Raw genomic sequence first — 545 nt, 5'->3', positions numbered from 1 at the left:
CACATTATATTGAGCATCCATCAGTAATGCAGGCAGATCATATGTTAACTCTCATGAACTATACCTGAACAGTCTCTCTTGCAGTAACATGCAAGCTGTGATGCAGAGTGCTAATGCTTCACACAAAGAGTGACAGAAAGTGTCTGAGTCTGTGGGAGGTTTTTTGTCTGACTGCTAACTCCTCTATGGATCTCATTGCACTCCATCAACACGTGAACAGCTTCAGCAAACTGAATTGTACTGAATACAAAGGCAATGTTTGATGTAACGTGGATTGATCACGTTACTGTGAGAGTTCACTGTAAACTCAGATAAAGATGATGTAAGGAGAGAAGGTTTGGTGGAGGCTTATTCAGGTGCCTCTTCAGGACACAGCCTTCTGCAAGAACCAGGTTTCCACCATGCATTTGTCGGTGTCACTGGACCCAATTCGCCCAAGGCCAGCAACAAATATCCAACACTACCTCTTTGGCAACGTCAACAGCGGAGTTGGCGATAATCTGGATTATATAAAATAGAAAACTCTGCCTCCTTATCTCTAGCAA

At 43.3% G+C, this 545-nt stretch overlaps 1 protein-coding gene across 1 annotated transcript in view; it reads right to left on the bottom strand.

Moving 5' to 3' along the window:
- Nucleotides 1-21, bottom strand: part of LOC117442206 (olfactory receptor 2A7-like) — a 927-nt gene extending 906 nt beyond the window's left edge. Inside the window, exon 1 of the mRNA XM_034078206.1 lies at nucleotides 1-21. This exon is cut by the window's left edge and continues 906 nt beyond it. Within this exon, the coding sequence (XP_033934097.1) occupies nucleotides 1-21 (21 nt within the window).
- Between the last annotated feature and the right edge of the window lie 524 nt (nucleotides 22-545).

This window comes from Pseudochaenichthys georgianus, unplaced genomic scaffold (genome assembly GCF_902827115.2).
Source record: "Pseudochaenichthys georgianus unplaced genomic scaffold, fPseGeo1.2 scaffold_350_arrow_ctg1, whole genome shotgun sequence".
Classification (NCBI taxonomy): Eukaryota; Metazoa; Chordata; class Actinopteri; order Perciformes; family Channichthyidae; genus Pseudochaenichthys; species Pseudochaenichthys georgianus.
This window is presented reverse-complemented; position numbering and strand designations above follow the sequence as displayed.